This window comes from Octodon degus, unplaced genomic scaffold (assembly GCF_000260255.1).
Source record: "Octodon degus isolate 3935 unplaced genomic scaffold, OctDeg1.0 scaffold00056, whole genome shotgun sequence".
NCBI classification, from domain to species: domain Eukaryota; kingdom Metazoa; phylum Chordata; class Mammalia; order Rodentia; family Octodontidae; genus Octodon; species Octodon degus.
In genome coordinates this window covers 5,823,672-5,839,081 of record NW_004524632.1, presented here as the reverse complement: position 1 = coordinate 5,839,081, position 15,410 = coordinate 5,823,672, and the positions used below count along the sequence as shown (strand labels likewise).

At 56.5% G+C, this 15,410-nt stretch overlaps 2 protein-coding genes across 2 annotated transcripts in view; both read right to left on the bottom strand.

Annotated features, from left to right (window-relative positions):
* Positions 1–8,745, bottom strand: part of Samd14 (sterile alpha motif domain containing 14) — a 14,381-nt gene extending 5,636 nt beyond the window's left edge. The window contains exons 1-2 of the mRNA XM_004633635.1: positions 8,417–8,745; positions 5,211–5,265 (exon numbers count right to left, since the gene is read on the bottom strand). Coding sequence (XP_004633692.1) covers positions 5,211–5,253 — 43 coding nt within the window. The 5' untranslated portion in view covers positions 5,254–5,265; positions 8,417–8,745. The remainder of the gene's footprint in view (positions 1–5,210; positions 5,266–8,416) is intronic.
* A 2,824-nt stretch (positions 8,746–11,569) lies between these two features.
* The window catches only part of Ppp1r9b (protein phosphatase 1 regulatory subunit 9B), a 13,579-nt gene continuing 9,738 nt past the window's right edge, over positions 11,570–15,410 (bottom strand). Inside the window, exons 8-10 of the mRNA XM_004633634.2 lie at positions 13,473–13,702; positions 13,214–13,310; positions 11,570–13,062 (exon numbers count right to left, since the gene is read on the bottom strand). Coding sequence (XP_004633691.1) covers positions 13,009–13,062; positions 13,214–13,310; positions 13,473–13,702 — 381 coding nt within the window. The 3' untranslated portion in view covers positions 11,570–13,008. The remainder of the gene's footprint in view (positions 13,063–13,213; positions 13,311–13,472; positions 13,703–15,410) is intronic.

The following is a 15,410-nucleotide window of genomic DNA, read 5'->3' as shown; positions in this document are numbered from 1 at the left end:
CTCAGCCCCAGCTCCAGTTGGTAACTCCTGTATCCAACCATCTGCTTGACACTTGCACTTGGATGCCAGCGGGCATCTCCAGCTTCCTGGAGAATCCAGGAGAACAGCATCCCCACCTTCAGTGGCTAAGTCTAACCCTCCCCCACCATCATCCAGACAGCACTCACTTGGATCCTGGAGACTGATCTAGCCACAGGTCCTGTTCCTTCCCCTCCCTTCCCCTTCCCTCCCCTCCCCTCCTCTTCTCTTTCTCTCTTTCTGAAATGAGGGTCTCACTATGTAGTTCAGACTGGCCTTTGAACTCACTGTATAGTCCAAGCTGACTTCAAATTCTTCTGCCTCAGCCACCCAAGTGCTGGGATTACAGGCGTGCACCTCCATGCCTGGCTCTACTTTTGAAATATAACTAGGTGCGCTTTAATATTTATGAGGAAGTAGGCTGGTGAGATAGATCAGTGGACTAAAGCGCTTGCTTAGGAAAGCTTAGGTAAGCTTAGGCAAGCACAGGGTCAGGGTTTGGATCCCCAGTACCACATGCCACACCAGCCCTGCCCCCAGCGCAGGCTGAGCCAGCCAGAGTTGGGGGGGTGGCACATGCCTGTAATCCCAGCACTGGGGAGGCTGAAAGCAAGGGGATCATCACGAGTCCCAGCTGTGTAGTAACACCCTACAACAACCAAATACATAATTTTTTTTTAATTATGGGGAAGTGATATGATGTTTTGGATCAAGTTCAAAATAATCCAGGGTGATGGGGTTGAAGGTAGATAGGGGAGAAATGAGCCTGCCCTGGCGTGACATGCCTGAGGTGAGGTGATGGTGCAGGCATGGGTGGCAGAGGTCCCTACGCCCTCCTCCTGCTGCTGCGTGTCTGAGATTTTCTGAGACACAATACTTACACGCATGCCTATGTGTTTGCATATGAAGGCAGAGAGCCTGTGGTCTCCCTGGCTCAGGTTGAGGAAGACCACCCAGACGATTCTCCTTGAAACAAGAGCAGTTATCTCCACCTTGGCTAAACCTGGCTCCGTTTCCACGAGCTGATGTGCCCAGAGCTGGCCAGGACTTGTCCTTATCCCCTCAGTTGGCTTTAAGCCATGCAAATCACTCCAGCGAGGTGCTGATGGTAGGCTTTGAAACAAGGTGACAGGGCAGTGCTGCCCCGCCCTGTGGCGCCCATGACTGGTGTGTGAGCTGGGTGGGAAAGTCCGAGCCATTCTGCGGCTGGCATGGAGCCTTGACATAAGAGACTGTGGCTTCCCAGAAAAAAATTTCCCATCAGAGCTGAGGCACCGACCCCAAAACATTCTGTCCTGCCTCGAATTGTGTTGCACAGATGCCCTTCTTTAGCCCTTCTCTGCATATGCAGAGGTCAGGCCGCCTACCCAACCCAGCTCTGGGCGCTCGCCTGCTTCCACCTTCTCAGTCACTCACCCCGAGCCACTCCCCTCCTCATGAATTAATAAAACCTGGGTTCAGCCCTAGGTCCCCGCTGGTCATCGCACCGATATCAGTAGGTTGGAATTAACTCTCTAGGATTCCAATAACTTTTCTTTCTTTCTTTCTTCTCTCTCTCTCTCTTTTTTTTGTGGCCGGCTCAGCCCACCCTGGGGGTAGGGCTGGCACAGCTTGTGGTGCTGGAGATCAAACCAAGGTCCCTGCAGGATTGCCTAAGCTTGCTTAAGCAGGTGACTTAGACCAGCGAGCCATCTCTCAGGCCCTCCGATAACTTTTCTCTCTCTCTCTTTTTTTTTTTTTTTGGCAGGACCGGGAATTGAACTCAGACTCTTGTGCTTGCCAGGGAAGTGCTTATTCTACTGAGCCATCTCCCCAGCCCCCTCCGATAACTTTTCCATGGGATTGCAAATACAAACTTCCCGGGCATCAAGGAGCCGCTCTGTACAAGGAGTCTCTCAATACAGGTCGGCATCCCCTCTGCTGTCCACTACACAAAGCCTCCTAGCGGCTTTTCCTGCAGCCTCCCTTCCCCATGCGCAAGTCTATTTTCAACACACAGCGGCAGTCAGAGTGACCCTAACGCAACCTGTCAGCTCTGTCACTCTTCCGCTCCGCGCCTTCCGGGGCCGTCCATCTTGTGGACTACGAGGCAGTGTCTTTCCGGTGGCCTCACGGACTTGTTCTGTGCCTCCCTCGTCTCTCTGAGCTGCTGCTTCTCTCTCTCTCCTGAGCGCACCCCAGGGCCTTTGCACATGTTCTGCTGCCTTCCTCTGGGGCTCCTTCCAGATTCCTACACAATTCTGGAATACTACTTCCTCTGGTCTTTGCTCACATGAGGCCCTCTCTGACCTCTCAATTTCGCTCTCTCTCTGTCTGTCTCTCTATCTCTGTCTCTCTCTGTCTCTCTGTCTGTCTCTGTCCCTGTCTCTGTCTCTCCCTCTCCCTCTCCCTCTCCCCCCGCCCAACTCCCTCCCTCTGTCTCTCAGGGTCTCACTATGCAGTTTACGCTGGCCTTGAGCTCACTTTGTAGCTCAGGCTGGTCTCGAACTCTCAAGGAATTCTCCTGCCTCAGCCTCCTGAGTACTAGAATGACAGATGTGCGCCACCACCCTGGCTTTGACCTCAGTTTCTAACAGCTTTCCCCATACCTTCTAAACTCCAGTTCTGTTCCCCACATCGTTCAGCACACTCCAGCATAGCTTGCTGTACACCTATTTTAAATTATTTATTTTCCTCCCCATTAGAATAGCAGCTCCACGTGGACAGCTTTTTCGGTTTTCTTTACCACCGCAGGCATAAGGCAGCAGCTGGGGACATAGAAGCTGCTTAGTAAATGCTATTCAAATGGCAGAACAGATCTCCGTTGACTGGCCTTTCCCAACGGCACGGAGCCCAGCCTGTCGCCTCCCTCCGGACATGAGTGTCCCAGCTCAGGCCTCTGTCAGCGGCTGCTATCCCAAGCACCAACTTCTCCCGGGCACAGAGCGCGGCTCAAGCCAGGGGCTCTGTGGGACTCTGCTGGCAGGGTGAAGGGCAGCGGCTGGCAGGACAGCTGCTGTCTTGGGCCCCGGCTGTGTGCCAGTCTCAGCGGCACGTGCTTCACATGTGTTTTTAGCCCTGGGGCTGCGCTGGGGAGGGCTCCGTCCTTCCCAGACCTCTGACACAGAAGCAGCAGGGGCTAAGGACACCCGGATCTGCAGAGGAGTGACGGCAGCGCCATGCTGTGCTCCTCCCTCCTGTGCCAGGCCCCGCTTTAGGTGTTGCAAAATCACTTTGCAGCTCCTTCAAACCTCACAGTACCCAAGAAACAAGGGACTCCAGGAACCCCTGGGGCAGCTGGTGAGGGCGGGGTTGTACCCAAAGGTACAGAGCTGACAAGAGCTGGTTTTGCTTACTTTTGTTGTTGTTGTTGTTTTGCAGTACCGGGGATTGAACTCGGGACCCTGTACTTGCCAGGCACGCCGCACTTATTCCACTAAGCTATCTCCCTGGTCCTGGTTTTGGTTAGACAAGCAATCTAAGGGCTGGCCAAATAGCTCAATGGATTAAAGTGCCTGTAAGCAGGCACAGGGGCTGGGGGCTTGATTCCCCAGGCCTGGAGATTAGGCGTGGTGGTGTGTGTACCTGTAATCCCAGCACTTGGGAGGCTGTAAACAGGAGAATCACTATGAGTCTGATCTAGTAGTGAGACCCTGAACACCTTGTAGGCCCTTCCCTAAAAATACTAAAAAAAATAAAAAAGACAAGCAACCTGGCTGGTGCACAACCACCGTGTATGCCACGTCTATCCATCCACTCTTTCTTTCTTTCTTCTTCTGAGGCAGGGCCTCACTCTGTGGTTCAGAACCTGGCCTTGAACTCATAACAGAGCCCAGGCTAGCTTCGAACTTGCAGTGATCCTCCTGCCTCAGTCTCCTGGTACACTGAGTGCTGGAATCATGGTATACCACTACGCCCGGTGAGATAGCCTTTTTGCAGTAAGAGATGGGAGCGACTGAGTCCAACCTTCATGTCCTGGGTGGGCAACTGAAGCTCAGAGTGGAAAGGTCTGGTCTGGCTGCAGAGTTAGGATGAGGTCTGGTCTCCTGGCTCCTGGGGGCAGCACTCTCAGAATTCTCTCTCTCCTGGCGCTCAGCCTACCCGTGCCAGGGAGAAAGGTCTGCTGCTCCCAACTCTGGGCCCTCAGATCACCTTAAGGTGGAGAATGTAGACAGCAGAGGAACTCCAGAGGGCTTGGGGTCCTGAGGCACAGGGGTAGCCCACGACGCCAAAGGCTCCTTCTCTACCCCCCTTCCTCCCTCTCCTCCTCTTCCTCCTGGGCAGTAGGAGTAATGAATATTTAATTGCCTTTTACCTCAGGAAGTTGGGCCCAGCCACCTCAGCAGAGAGAAGGAAAACAGGAAGGGCTGGGTTGGGGCAGAGGATAGGTGGTAGGGAGTGTGCAGCCACAGAGGCCTAGGGTTTGTGGGAGCTCCAGGGCACTGGGAAGCCAGGGTCCTGGCCTGGCAGGGACAAAATGCACAGAGGAAAGGAGGGATGGGGGCATAGGGAGGTGCTGTGGCTGTCCAGGCACAAGAGCCCTCAGCCCTGCACATCTCCTGGGTCTCCTCCCTCCAGCCAAGCCCAGTGCCCTCTGTGCCAGGCCTGCTGGGAGCTCCGCCCTGCTGGGCTTTTGTCTCCCGCACAGGTGGGGAGGACAGTGGTCCACACTGGTGTGCATCAGGGGACTTCTCTGGGCTTGGAGACTAGGCGTGTGCCGCATGTGATTTCAGTGCACAGCCATTAGGGTGAGGTTCTGTGTCCCCCAGGATGAGCCTGGATGTCACACCTGTTTTTTGGTTGGAGTAGGCATGGGCACAGCACAGAGCCCCGAGCAGGGAGTCGGGTGACGTTCCAGCCATGGCAACCTTTGTTGTTTTTGAGTCACAGTCTCACTGCGCAGTTCAGGATGGCCTTGAACTCACTAGGTAGACCAAGCTGGCCAAACTAAAGGCAGACCTCCTGCCTCAGCCTCCTGGGACTGGGATAGGCGCTCACCACTACATCTGCCTCTTACCATGTAATCTTTAAAGCAAGCCACTTCAGCACTCTGCATCCTGCACTCCTCGTGTGGAAAGTGGGCTAACTTCTTCACACACACAGCACCCCTGCCCCCAGGTCTGCCCTTGCCCCAGTCAGGGTCCAGGATGTTGGAAGGATGTGCCCTATGGCTGTGACTAGTGCTACAGACAGACAGGACACACAGAACTTACCAAAAACCTCATCCGCAGGGTCCCGGAGTTTTGAAGAAGCCATGACTCAAGTGAGCTAAGAGGTCAGGAGAAAAAAAAAAAAAGTCAGGAGAAAGGAGGAAAAAGGAGAGAGAGAGGGAGAGAGGGAGAGAGGGAGAGAGAGAGAGAGAGAGAGAGAGAGAGAGAGAGAGAGAGAGAGAGAGAGAGAGAGAGAGAACTAAGTTCAAATTGGCTGAGTCAGGAGGAGAGGAGAGGTGCTGTGGGCTACTTGCTCCTGGTCCACTGGCCCCTCTGCTCCCCTCCGCTCCCCTCCTCTCCCCTCCCCTCCGCTCCTCTCCCCTCCGCTCCTCTCCCCTCCGCTCCTCTCCCTTCCCTTTCTTCTCCTGAAAGAGAAGCCACTGGGCTCTTCCCCCAGACTGGAGGGAGCTCACTCGGGCAGAGGCTTAGGCAGAAGGGCCTAGTAGAAGCAAGTCCAGGGCTGAGGCAGGCCTGAGTCTTGCGCACTGCTCAAAACCAACCAGCTGTTGCCTTTATATGTGTCCCTCCACTGTCTCGGACCTCTGCACTGCTAGCATCCCCTAAACGGCATCATCAACTGTCCAACATCAAGTCTAGGGAAGTTGTACGGATTATTAAATTCAATCCTCCCATTTTACAAGCACAGAAAGAGGAGGGAGTGGCCAGCCCCAGATCACACGGCAGATTAATGTCAAATATAGGATCAGAACCAGGCTGTTCCATCCATCCTTCCATCAACCTACCTACCATTTATTTATCTACCATCCACCTATCTATCCACCAATCCATCCACCCACCTGCCCATTCACCCATCCACCCACCCATCTATCCACCCATCCACCCATCCATCCATCCATTTACCTACCCATCCACCCACCCATCCACCCACCCATCTATCCATCCATCCATCCATCCATCCATCCATCCATCCATCCATCCACCCATCTATCCACCCACCCACCCATCCATCCATCCATCCATCCATCCACTTACCTACCCATCCATCCACCCATTCACCCATCCACCCACCCATCTATCCATCCATCCATCCATCCATCCACTTACCTACCCATCCACCCACCCATCCACCCATCCATCCACCCAACTACCAATCCATCCATCCATCCATCCATCCATCCATCCATCCATCCATCCATGTAAGGAAGCAGGATCCAGGCAGCTGACACAGAGTGAGCAGGCTCCCTTGGAGATGTAGGGGAAACAGGATGAGGAGAGATGGAAGGACTTCCGGAGCCACTGATGGTTTAGGGGAAGGGGACACTGCATCCTGAGATGTGCTCTCTAGTTATTTCTGACACTCAGGTCCCCAAGAGAAAGGCAGGTCCCCAGCCCAGAGACTCCACTTGGCAGGTGTCTGTAGGATGGCCGTATGCCTTCCAGTCCTCCTCCTCCCTTACTATACAGACTTGTGCTTGCTGGGAGCTGGCCAGGCTTGGAGTCCTAGCAGCCTCCCCCCCTTTACAGGTGTGGAAACTCAGATGCAGGGATGAAGAAGAACTCCTCCCTGACTGTGTGTCCTGCCTCTCAGCTTCATCCTGGGGGATGATATGCAATTCTGAGAGTGCTCTTGCGGAAGGACCCTGCTGCAGAGGGGACAGGGGTGGAGGACAGCAAGAGGGCCCACAGCAGCTGGAATCAGGCAGTCTGAGACTACAGATCCGGGGCTGAGCTGGAAATCAGGTGTGGGGCGTACAGCACCTCCAGAACCTGCCCCCTGCCGTTCTCAGAGACTTTTAGCCAAGACCTAAACATTTCTTCCCATCCAGAAAGGCCAGGTCCAAAGGAAAAGCTTCCCTAAGAACAAGCCAGATGCCACAGATGGACTGTCATGCCTCCTCTGACAAGGTCCTCCTTGCTGCCTGCAGAGAGCTGTCCTAGGTAGCCCTCCTTCCTCTCATTTGTCAACAATAACCTTTTCCAACTCCACCCATCCCCAACCATTCCACAACGGAGAATTTAAGGTACCTCACAGATCCCCTACATAGGTCTTCTCTCTCTGAGGACAGGGGACACCATGAAGTTAGGGACTGCCTCTCCCCATGGAATGGAGGCTTTCCATGGACAGCCTTGTACCTCCTGTCTTAGACCCGAGAATGGGCAGCCATGGGTCCTTCATTCAGGACCGAGGCCCTGAGACCTGCTTGTGGCTGGAGGGCACTCCCGAGGGGGCGGTGGCCTGCAGGTCCCACCCATACCCACTGCATCCTGATGCATCACAAACTGCTTTGCTCCCTCCAACAGCCAGCTCCCGTTCATAGGTCCTGGGGGGGACCCTCCCTGCCAATCCCACAGGGAATTCTAGGGAAGTGGCCGGGTCCCTCCAGCCATCCAAAATTCTTCCAAAACTGAGCCCTAGAGTTAGTTACCCCTGTCTCCCAGTCCTACATACACGTGTGCCACACACACACACACACACACACGCACACACACACACGCACACACACACACAGAGTTCCCAGGGAGCATCAGTGGCTTCTGACCCTCTCTGGGCCAGAGGGATGCAAGCAGGTGAGCTCAAGCCTAGCTGGAACCCAAAAGAAGGAAGAAAAGAAAGAAAAGGCGCCCAGCAGGGTGGGTGGGGGGAGGCACAGGAGTAGGAGCCACGAGTCAGGCGCCGGCTGGGGCAGCAGGAGACCCCAGCTGTTGGCTCTGAGCGCCCTGGGCTGGAGTGCAGGAGGGCAGAGGAGGGAAACCACTGCCCTGCAGCCACAGGAAAGAAAGGGGCCCAGGAAGGGAGAGGGAGGAGGGAGGGAGAGAAGTGTAACTGGGAAAGACAGGCGGGAAGGGGTAGGAGAGGCGGGATGGGCAACAGAGTAGGTTAGGGAGGCCGTGCCCCTCCCACGCCTGCTGGCGCCGGACACCCATCCAAGATCCTTGGAGGAGCTGGGGGGACATACAGCCTGTCCACCCTGGGGGCCCCCTCTCCCCAACACAGGGGGGACCAGTTTCTCTCCAACTCTACGCCGGGCTAGGAGGAGTTAAGCCCGTCCCCTTCCCCCACACCAGTTTTTTATTAATTTCCCTGGGGCCGAAGGGAGGGGATTAGGGACACAAATCCTATCTCCGCCCCCTCCCCTGACAGCCCAGCTCCCTAGCCTGCGCCGTCCCCAGGGATCGGGAAGAAAGGCCCTGGTCGCCTGCAGCCATCCAAGCCCACTCGGAGTCCCGCTCCCCCGTGCAGCCCTCACCTCCAGCCTCGGTCATCTTCACCGTCCGGCGCCTCGGGAACCCCTCAGGCCCATGGTGCTGAGGCGGGGCCGGCGGGAGGGGCGGGGGCAGTCACCCGGGCCGCGGGGGGCTGCGGGCCGGCTCGATCCGCTCCATGCCGGGGTGGGGGTGGGGCCTACCCGAGGGTCCCGGAGCCGAGCTGGAAGGAACCGAGCGCTAGGATGGCCGGGACAGAGGGCAAGGGTTTGCGGGAAGGAAGCAGGAGGCACGGGCGGGGCTGGACCGGGAGACCTGACGAGAGGATGCTCTGTGCGTGCGTGCGTGCGCGCGTGTGTGTGCGCGTGTGTGAGGGTGCGCGTGTGTGTGCAAGAGCGGGAGGGAGCACGCGAGCGCCACCTCCCGCCCCGCCCCCGCCCCCACTGTGCCCGCCCGCCAAGCGGATGCGCGCTGCCGCCTAGCGTCCTCGGATCTGCTGGGGTCCCCGGTTCCGTACAAGGGGGGCGATGGGGAGGCCGAGCGCCCCGAGACAAAGAGCGAGGGGTGGGGGCGCAAGGCCGGCCGGGGACCGCGAGTCGCAGCTACTTGTGGGACCGCGGGAGACGCTGTGCCCCGCATGTGCGCGGGTGAGTGGGGGCGGTGGGGCAAGCCGCCCTACCTTGAGACCCATGTGGCTTTCGCCTATTCCGCAGGGTCTGGGAGGACTCTTGATTCATTCATTCAACAAACGCGCAGAGAAACGCCAGCTCGGGTACCAAGGATGGAGAGGACCGCGACGGGCGATTGTGGGGAGGGTGCGGACAAGTAGCGGGCCCTGATTCACGCCCGATGCTTCGCTGGGAGCGCTCCTGACCCGGCCTAGGGCTGGGGACAGGGAGAATTTGTAAAGGTGATGCGTAGCTTCTCCTGCCGTAGCCATGGCCACGGGGGTGGAAGGTGCAGACAAGGTTTGTAGTACTTTACCAGCAGCGTCTTTTTAAAAAGTTTACCAAAGGAAGGACGTGCTCGGATCTGCATTTAGGAGGAACCTGGGGCTGACTCCTCCCGAGGAGCAGGTTGCATGCCAGGCGCAAGCCAGAAGCAGGGAGCCCTCTCAGGAGGCTGAGAGAAGGGATCAGGGAGCCTAAGACTGAAGATCAGACTGAGAACTAGGCAAGATGTAGGACCAAAGAAATTGACAAGAGGTGAAGGCCGGCTGGACAAAGAATTGAGAGGGAAGGAGGGTCCAGAGTGGAGGTGGGTCTTGGCTAGATGCAGGGAGGCCTGGAGACAAGTGGGGGTGGGGATGGATGAGCTCAGTCTTGGACCTGGTGGCAGGCCAGCCAGGGGCGGTAATGTCATCGCCAGCAGCCAGCTACCCTCTGGCAGGACTGGCACAGTTGGCAGGGAGTGTACTTCACTCCACCATGCAAGCACTACCCAGCCTACCTCATGTCTGCAAGCCGAGAGCTGTGGAAAGTGGCACTGCAGGCGAAGAAAGAATGCCCTCAGGGGCTGAGGGTGCCCCCAAGAGATCTGTGAGCTTAGGGGGTGGGTGTGTGCTGACAGCACTGGGTCCTGGCTAGACTGGAAACCTAGGGACAGGTTGGTGGCCACCTTTAATGTTATGTCTGGAGTCTTTAAAGGTGATATGTGATTTGCGGGACATGGTGGCCCACACCTGTAATCCCAGCTTCTCCGGAGTTTGAGGCAGGATTGTACCCAGTCTGGGTAGCACGCTCAGATCTTGTCTAAAAATAAAACCATTAAGAAAGTGGGATGGGGAGATAGGTCAGCAGCATAAGCGCCTGCCTGGCAAGGGCAAGGTCCCAAGTTTGATCCCTAGTACCGAAAAAAAGGGGTGGGGAGCTGGAGGTGTAGCTCTGTGGTAGAGCACTTGCCTAGTGTTTACATGTGTGTGGCCTGGGTTCAACCCCCAGTACCACAGATAAATGTCTTCAAAAGAGGATGTGGTTTTGCAAGCATCTGCTGAGAGGTAGGTATGGGCTGGAGTGGGGAATTGATTCTGCAGCCCTGTAGAACCCCAGGGCTTGGCGAGGGGATGTAAAGAGGGTAACAGGCAGGAAAGGGTGCAGGGCAGGATGCCTGCTAGGCCACACAAATTGGAAGGACCCTGTCACTAGGGAAACCCAAGCTCCTCCAAGCTTAGAAATCCCCATTTTATATGAATTCTCTCCCCTAAGGCAGATGTTGGGGTTATGGGAAACCTGCTCAAGCCCCTCAGAACTGTAGGTGGCCTGTGTAGGGGACTGGGATGTGACAGGAAAGCTAATGTAACAAGCCTTCCGTGGGACCAAGAACACCCAGCAGAGCTATCTCCAGCTACACAAGGGGCTTCTTAGCTCACTCATCTTTCAGAACATCTGTGCAAGGCCCCTCTACTAGGGTACAGGACAGCTGGGGACAAGAGAACACCACCTGGATGGCAGCAAAGGCTTACAGTTCACATCTCTCCGCCTCAGCAAGGCCCATCTGAGTCACTTCTCGGGACCTCAATGCTGTGACCACGGGCCTGCACCTATGGGTTCAGCACCTGGATGTGTCTTTGGCACTCCCAAGCTTAATCCACTGGCAGGTGCACTGTCCCTAGTTCTCCAGGTGATGCTCAGGTGCTTGGCCAAAGGACCCCAGGGTGTAGGTCTAGGATGGGGAAAATACCAGAAACCAGACTTTGACATGGGAGGAAAAGGGACTAGTGTGACAAAGCCACCCCCAAGAGGGTGCCACCTCAGGGATCACCGGAGTTGGGTACAGGCCATTCATCTTGGGGTGTTAGGAACCCAGGGAGATCCTGAAAGGTCCTGAGGCTGGGAAGGTTAAGTATCTGCTTGAGGCGGGCCACAGGACTCAAGCTTGCTTCAGTCCTGAGTGTATAACAGGCACCAGGGCATTGCTGTGGGTCTCTCGCTTCCTCCACCTCACCTCTGACCCACCAGAGCTGGCACTGAGCACTGGCATCACTCCCAGACCCTTTAGCACTGAGGCTGGTGCTGCTGGCACGGGGCAGAGGGGACACGGACAAGATCTGTTTAAGACCTTAGGACACTGTAGGGGTATCCGGGGTGAGGCAGCCTTGAGCCCTCCCGCTCCAGCGAATCAAGAAACCAGGTATCGAGGCTCTGGGGCTGCATTTATGGGGACGACCTGACAGAGGGCGTGGTCCGTACAAAACCGGGAACAATACATACATATATATATTATATACAGAGACGGGGTCCTCCCCGGGGATAGGGCGAAGCGCCCGCGGCCCCGCCCCTCCATCAGCCCGGGCGAAGCGCATGGGCGGGGCACCGAGACAGCCAGTACTTTGGGGGGAAGGCAAAAAGGAGAAGGGATGGGCAATACTGATCGATGGTATGGTCTATTTACAGAGGTCAAGGAGAAACTGAGACGGATGGAACAGGGTCGATTTTTAAAAAATGAACCAAAACCCAGGCTCAGGGCAGAGGCAAGAGGGAGTGGGAAAAATGGATTTTATAGAGGAGGGTAAGGTTTCACCTCCCTTGGTCCTAGCCCTAATTTAAGATTAAAATGGGGAAGTCGATTTCACTTAGAAAGCAGGCTGCCACCAGGGGGCAGCCCTGGTCTCCAAAAAGATGAGTAGTAAAATTTTGCCCTCCAGTCAAAATTCGGGAACTCAGTGTGGGGAAGGGACTGAAGGGCGGCTGAGGCTGAATCCCTGTGATGTCCACACAAGGCTTCCAGGTGTGGCCCTGGGGAGGGTACGGTGGGTAGGGCTGCACGCATCTGGCTCTCCACTGAGAAAAGCTGCTGCTGCCAAGGCCCAGGCCCCCCAAGCTCACCCCTTTCCTCCCTGGCATTGCCAGGCTCAGCCAGGACCCCCTGACCCCAGAGGAAGGAATAGTTCCAGGAGGAGGTTATGGCTATTTGGCACCTGGGAGTGGGGAGGCACGGGGAGTCAGGGTGCTGCCCTTTCCAGGAAGAGGGAGCTGGGGACCGGGTGTCCTGGACTCTCCCCTTCTACTCTCACCCCTTTTCCACAAGGATCCAAGGGAAGTCAGTGCATGGCCAGGCCTAGCCTCAGGGCTGTGGGGTGCTCTATCCCTCCTGGGACAAGGAGCAGGACGGGAGGTGTTGAGGCAACCCCCAAGTGGGAGGGTCAGAATGCGACAGACAGCACGATGATACAGGACAGGGAGGGCCACAAAGGTAGAATCTCAAGTCGAGAGACCCAGGGACCCCCAGGAGCCCCACAGGCAGGGAGCAGCCTCCAGTTGGCGAGATGCTGGGGGAGCCCCAGCCCCACTCCAGTCCAGAGACGAAGGCTGGAGGTTGTAGTCTGGCAGTTTGGTCTGCAGGTCCTTGTGTCCATCCGCCACCCAGGCCAGCCCTTGGCTTCCCTCGGCCCTTGAGCCTCAGCCCCAAGGGGCAAGCAGGAGGCCGCCCTTCCAGCCACCACTGTCTGCCTGGGCCACCTAAATGGGGCCTGTGAAATGGGCCCTCTGGTCCCTGAAGCTGGGGGAGGTGGGGTGGAGGGGTGGGGAGAGTCGGGGCACCTGTCCCCAGGCTGGTAGGGGGCGGGGTAGGTATTGAGGACAGGGGAGCGAGGACAGCGGGAGGGGATTGTTATTGTCCAGTCAAGGAATGATTCCTGTTAAGTAGAGTTGGAATTCCTCAGTGTTTGCAGGTTGCCTTCCAGTTCTGAGATCTGGAAAACAAAGTTGGGGTAGCGGGGTCTTAGGCCTGGGCAACATGGGCCCTGCCCCTCTGCTCCCCTAGGTGAGGACGAGTTCCCCCCCCCCGTACCCCACAGGTGGTACTAGCTGGGAAAGGGCTCTGATGCCAGGCCCTCACCCCACCTTGTCCAGGAGTTTGTCCAGCTCCTCCTTCCGGGCCAGCTCCGACTCCTCCAGAACGCGCCGCTGTGCAGTCTCCTTCTTTAGGAACTCGATCTCCCTGGACAGGCAAGGCAGGCAGCGGTCAGAGCGCGGACCGACTTCCGTGCGGGACACTCAGGGCTCCTCCCAGGCTCTGAGGTCTGGCGTGGTGCTCGCTCTGGCGCTCAGCATGCAGACCCGGGACCTCCCCCCAAGGGGCGACACAGCCCCTGCTACGTACTTCTGCTGGTAGTCTTTGATGAGGCGCTTGGCCTTGCTGTACTTCCGCTCCAGCGCCTGGTACTGAGCCTGCGTCTCCCGCAGGTGCTCGTCCACAGCCTGGCACAGGCTCTGGGCTTCACCCCAGTAGCCCTCCAGCTTCTCCATGCGCTCCTTGTTCTCCTCCACGCTCTGCTCCAGCTGCGCCTTCTCCACCCGCCAGCGCCCCTTCTCCTGCTCCAGGCTCTGAAGCTAAGAGGATGGGGTGGTGCAGGGTTGGGGGGATTCCCGCAGATGGGGAGCCCACTGCCCAGCCCCCACTACCCCAGTCTCAGGGTTCCCAGTCAGGATAGGGAACCCATCTATACAAAACCTGAGCAACACTTGCCTCCCAAGCACAAAGGCTGTGAGACAGATGTGGAGGGGCGGGACACACGGGGCCACCATGTGTCCACTCATAGCCCTTGCCTGTTTCCCGGGGCCCTGCTCCTGGGGCTTCCTAAACAATTTGGCCTCTCCTTGGTTCCCAGTCCCCAAAAATTCAGTCTGGGCCCCTGTTCTCTCCCCACTCTTTGCTTGTGGCAGGACCACACGACCCCTGTGCCCTGAGCCCCAAATCCCAAAGTTTCAGCCTCACCTGGCTCCCGCTTGCAGTCCTACCTCCCAGCACCTCAATGGCACCAGGCCTCAAACCTGCATTCCTTCCTGCCCCCCTCACAAGCCGATGCCTCTGTTCTCAGCTTGCTCGCCTTTCAGAAGGTGCCACCATCTGGCAGTCCCTGTCACCTTGTTTGCTATGAATGCCCCTTGCTTCGTTCATCTGGCCATGTATCCCCTTGCACAGGCCCTCAGGCTTGCCACAGGACCTTTGCACTTGTGGCCCTTCTGCTCCGAATGCCGGCTAGCTCCCCTCTCGCCTAGCTGTTTCACCACTCTTCTCCGGCAGTCTTTGGTGTGTCCCTTCTTGAGAGAAGGCCCCCGTGGCTCTAGCAGCACAGCATCTGCCCCTAAGCTGGACTTGGGTCCTTTTGCTTGCTAAGGGGCTCACGGATGCTATCCCTTGAGTCCCATGTCCGCAGTGACAGTTACTGGGGTACAGACTCTGAAGCTCAACAAAGACAAGGACCGACTGCTTTTGCCCTCACTGGGCACCCCTCCACGGTATGGCAGGCTGAGGGACGGCCACGTCTGTGTCTCAGCACCTGGGGCAGTAGACCTGCATGCCCAGGCTGATGTCCCCGGGGAATGTCCAGGGCAGTGTCCCAGTGGGTGAAAGTATCCACCTTGGGGTAGTTCCCATTTATCACAGGGTCCACAAAGAGGATGTGTTCGGGGCTGGCGCAGGCACAAAGCCACCTAGGGTAGGGCCTAGAGTGCCTTACAGTAATAGCTAATGCGCTTTTTCTCTTAGTTCCAGGACTGAGATTGAGCCCTGGACCTCACATGTCAACTGAGCTATATTCCCAGCCCTTTTGAGACAGGATCTTGCTACACTGACCAGGCAGGTCTTGAACTTATGATCCTCTTACCTCTGTTCTTGAGTAGCTGAAATTATAGTGTGTGTACTGTGTCCAGCTAACACTCGAGTTTTTTGTTGTTGCTGTTTTTAATGTATTTGGTATAGGCTGTCATTACACAGCTCAGACTCTTAACTATCCTCCTGTTTTCAGCCTCCCCAGTGCTGGGATTACACGCCTGCACCATGAACCCCAGTTCCTGTGTTTGCCTAAGCAGGTGTTTAGTTTGCTGAGCTATCTAGCTGGCCCTTTTGTCATTTTGAACAGTACTGGGGATTGAGCCCAGAGCCTTCATCCTGAGCCCGTTTCTTTTTCTTTTTCTTTTTTTTTTTTTTTTTTTTTTTTTTGGCGGAACCGGGGATAGAACTCAGGTCCTTGTGCTTGCCAGGGAAGCATTTCTGAGCCCGTTTCTTATTTTTTTAATTTTAATTTTTTTTTTTTTT